This window comes from Anas platyrhynchos, chromosome 2, assembly GCF_047663525.1.
Source record: "Anas platyrhynchos isolate ZD024472 breed Pekin duck chromosome 2, IASCAAS_PekinDuck_T2T, whole genome shotgun sequence".
Taxonomy (NCBI): Eukaryota; Metazoa; Chordata; class Aves; order Anseriformes; family Anatidae; genus Anas; species Anas platyrhynchos.
In genome coordinates, this window is record NC_092588.1 from 4,295,800 (window position 1) to 4,299,403 (window position 3,604).

The 3,604-nt window shown below is 49.3% G+C and overlaps 1 protein-coding gene across 1 annotated transcript; it reads right to left on the minus strand.

The window, feature by feature from the left end:
• Positions 1-626: 626 nt before the first annotated feature.
• Positions 627-3,604, minus strand: CHRAC1 (chromatin accessibility complex subunit 1). The gene is made up of 3 exons (XM_027452744.3): positions 3,421-3,604; positions 2,421-2,547; positions 627-1,571 (listed from the first exon to the last, which is right to left on the minus strand). The coding sequence occupies exons 1-3, from the start codon at positions 3,559-3,561 to the stop codon at positions 1,426-1,428; spliced, it is 414 nt and encodes a 137-aa protein (XP_027308545.1). The 5' UTR covers positions 3,562-3,604; the 3' UTR covers positions 627-1,425.

Sequence of the window (3,604 nt, forward strand, 5' to 3'; positions counted from 1 at the left end):
CTCTCTGTCACCTGAGTGCCTTGAAGTTCTGGTCCATGCTCTGCCACGTGCCCCTGGGCACATCACATCAATGATAATTGTTCTCTGTAACAGCCTGGCTCCGAGACCCCTTTTCAGCATTACAGGCAGCTGGAGCGGCTCCCAAGGCAGAACTGCTGGTGGAAAATGCAATTCTGAAACTAAGCCCAATGGTAAGTGCCGTAAGCGTGTGTATGTCCTAAAAATGGTCACATCTGATGTCTTTACCTCAAAATACAGCTGCCAGCACGCAGCCCTCCTTGCTGAGGCTGTTTCGGAGCTCTCCATGCCCTGGTCATGGCCCACCTGAGGTAATGTGGTGGTGCTGGGACTTAGCTATGGCTCCAGGGAGTTACCCTGAGGCCTTGTGGCTCTTTAAGACAACTCAGGTGGTTTTTTGGGGATCTCTAGTGATACTTCTGGGTGCAGAACCTTTCCCTAACCCCCAGCCTGACCCTCCCCTGTCCCAGCTCCATGCCATTCCCTCAGGTCCCCAGAGAGCAGAGCTCAGCGCCTGCCCCTCCGCTCCCCTCATGAGGGAGCTGCAGGCCGCCATGAGGCCTCCCCTCGGCCTGCTCTGGGCTCAACAAACCAAGGCACCTCAGCTGTCACTTTTCATAAAAAACGTTTATTTCAAAGTCGCATATAAAGTTGTACACAGGAAAGTTACCTTTATAGTGTAAAAAAAAATAATCCAGCTCTCACTTAAATGGTGAATGGTTCACTCAACGACCCACCTTTACCAGGCCTCAAACAACACGTGTTTTGTCAGACACCACAGACACACTGCAGACGTGGAGAGCTGGGTACAGAGCAAGGTTCTCCATGTACATATTTACATCATTTTCTAACGTTAGCTATCTATTTTCTTACCACCACAGCCACCGAACCACACCAGCTCTCAGAAGGGCTCTCATCCTCTCCCCGTTTCTGCACGGGGACACCCCCAGGGGCTGCGTTCCAGTTTTACACAACACTTTTCAGAGAAGGCCAGGACAGCAGACAGTAAGATACTGTGTAAAACACCTCCCCTCCCCTCATTTTCCCACTCTGAGGAGAAAGAAACTGGGGTAGAGCCCCCTCCTAGAGAGCTGAAACAGCTTTTGGACTGAAAGCTGCCCTGAAGGACTTGTAAATTTGGTAAGGATTGTCTGAAGAAGTCTCATTGGGAATTGCCTCAGTGAGTTCTGTCAAATTTACGTGAGCGTTTCTCTTCCCCACCGAGTTTTCCGAGGGAAGAATTCCATTCTTCAGCAAGGACCAAAGTTCAATTTCTTTTCAACTTCTTAAAGCAAAAGCAAATGGCTCAGTATATAAATATATCCAGCTTCTGGAATCTCAGTCACAAAAATAACATCCTTTATACAACAGAGAACGGATCGGCTACGAAGTAGTTCTCCTCTAGCCTTAAGATCCAACATCTTCACCCACAGCTTCATCTTCATCATCTTCCTCCTCATCCTCCTCTTCGCCTTCCCCCACTTCTCCATCTCGCTTCTCTTTTTCGAGCATTTTTAGGTATTTGCTAGCTAGGATCTTCTTTGGCAGGATATCTGGAAGGCAGAATTGTTTCTGTTAGAGTCAGTTTGAAACTTCAGTTGGCTCATTTGTAATGTTGCATTCATGCCACTACTGAAACAGCCTAAAAGAGGCTTTTTTTGTTCATTTTACATTATTATTTAATAACCAGATTAATTAGTCTGACAGCTATAATAAAATCAGTCTATACAGCTGTACTAAAAGAAAGGAATTACCCACGCATAGCACAAGGAATGTTATTTATTTGATGTAAACTGGAGTGCTCAGCCACCTCTGACGGATTCAGTAGGACAACGACCTTATTTATGTCCTATAAAAACAGGTTTTCTCCATTCAGGACAATAAAAAGGGCCCTGAGAAAGCCCAGCCTAACAATGTCTCCTTCTCACTTTATATCCTATGCTGATAACTTTTCCGAGCCAATTGTTACAACAAAATTACAAGTTTGAAGCGTGCACACGCGTGTATACCTTGTATACACAGATTAAAACAGGGAGAGGAAGCATACGATGAATCACTTCGAGAAACAGGACTCAACGATTTAAAGGTATAATTTGTGAGCCATGTAATTTGTACCGAAGACGTGCACTGATCTTGTTTTATAGGCTGAGCGCTTTCAAATGGAGTTGTGGAAGGCTTATGGCAATGTGCTGAGCACTAATTAGCCGTGTATAAATTGGAAACACCACAAAAATCTCTACTGCCAAAGAAGGGTTGTCAGTGACTTAGCTTATGAGTTCAGTTTTAACGTTATATAAAAGATTAACAACCAAGCAGGAGGGTTGTGCTCTCACTGAGTTGTTTTGTGAGGACAAGGCTTCATTTTCCCAATTTGATTGGATTTCCTGTCACTCCATAGATACCTGCAAGGAACTGGAAGGTTTCACACTCTTCTGCAGTATGAGACAAGTCACTGTAAGTCAGAGCGTTCTTCTCCTTGCCTCGGCCGTGTTTGTAGGAGTAGGATGCCAAATACTGGACAAAAAGCTCCTAAAGAGTTGAAGCAAGTAGTAAGAATTCAGATACAGAGCTGGCAGCAGTTCTCTTTAATCCCCAAAGGCAAAACCACCACATTTAACTATACACATACAGGGCACCCTGTGCAGAGACCCACTCATTTGAGAAGGGCTTGATACACTTCAGAAAGTCAGGATATGGACTCACAGAATCATTAAGGTTGGAAAAGAGCTCTAAGATCATCTGGTTCAACCATCATTGTTATCACCAATATCACCACTGAACCATGTCCCTAAGCACCAGGCCCAACCTCTCCTCGAACACCCCCAGGGACGGTGACTCCACCACCTCCCTGGGCAACCCATCCCAGTGCCTGACTGCTCTTGCTGAGCAGAAATGTCTCCTCATTTCCAACCTGAATCTCCCCTGGCACAGCTTGAGGCCATTCCCTCTCGTCCTGTCAGTGATTACCTGTGAGAAGAGGCCGACCCCCAGCTCCCCACACCTTCCTTTCAGGCAGAGAGCAATGAGGTCTCCCCTGAGCCTCCTCTTTAGACTGAACACCCCCAGTTCCTCACAGGACTTGTGCTCCAGGCCCTTCCCCATCTTTGTAGCCCTTCTCTGGCCACGTTCCATGGCCTCGATGTCCTTCTTGTAGTGAGGGGCCCAAAACTGATCCCAGCACTCGAGGTGCGGCCTCAGCAGAGCAGAGCACAGGGGGACGATCACCCCCCTGCTCCTGCTGCCTGCACCATTATCCCCCCGGCGCTAATTAGACCCTGCTGACCGGACAGGAGGCGGCAGCAGCCCCCAGAGCCCCGGGGCTAACCCCGAGCCGCCCCTCAGCGCCTCGCCTCATGGAGGAGGAGCGGGCCCGGGATGGCACGGAGAGGGAGCAGCCGGTACCGTGGCCTTGGCGGTGAGGAAGAGCGCGTCCTGGTTGATGCTGGAGACCTCCGGGGAGCTCTTCATGATCACTCGGATGCGGGACAGGGGCAGCGACACCAGCCGGTGCTCCCCACCGCCGCCGCTCAACCTGGCCGCCATCTTATGCCCGCCCCGGCCGGCCCGCCGAAGAAATGGGCGGCCG

What these genes read in the sequence shown, in the direction of transcription:
- CHRAC1 (XM_027452744.3), bottom strand. Translation starts at nt 3,561, where the DNA reads ATGGCGGCCAGGTTGAGCGGCGGCGGTGGGGAGCACCGGCTGGTGTCG. An exon ending in TCCTCACCGCCAAGGCCACG is followed by an intron (nt 2,548 to 3,420) that starts GTACCGGCTGCT and finishes TCAACTCTTTAG; the next exon opens with GAGCTTTTTGTCCAGTATTT. An exon ending in AACCTTCCAGTTCCTTGCAG is followed by an intron (nt 1,572 to 2,420) that starts GTATCTATGGAG and finishes TCTGCCTTCCAG; the next exon opens with ATATCCTGCCAAAGAAGATC.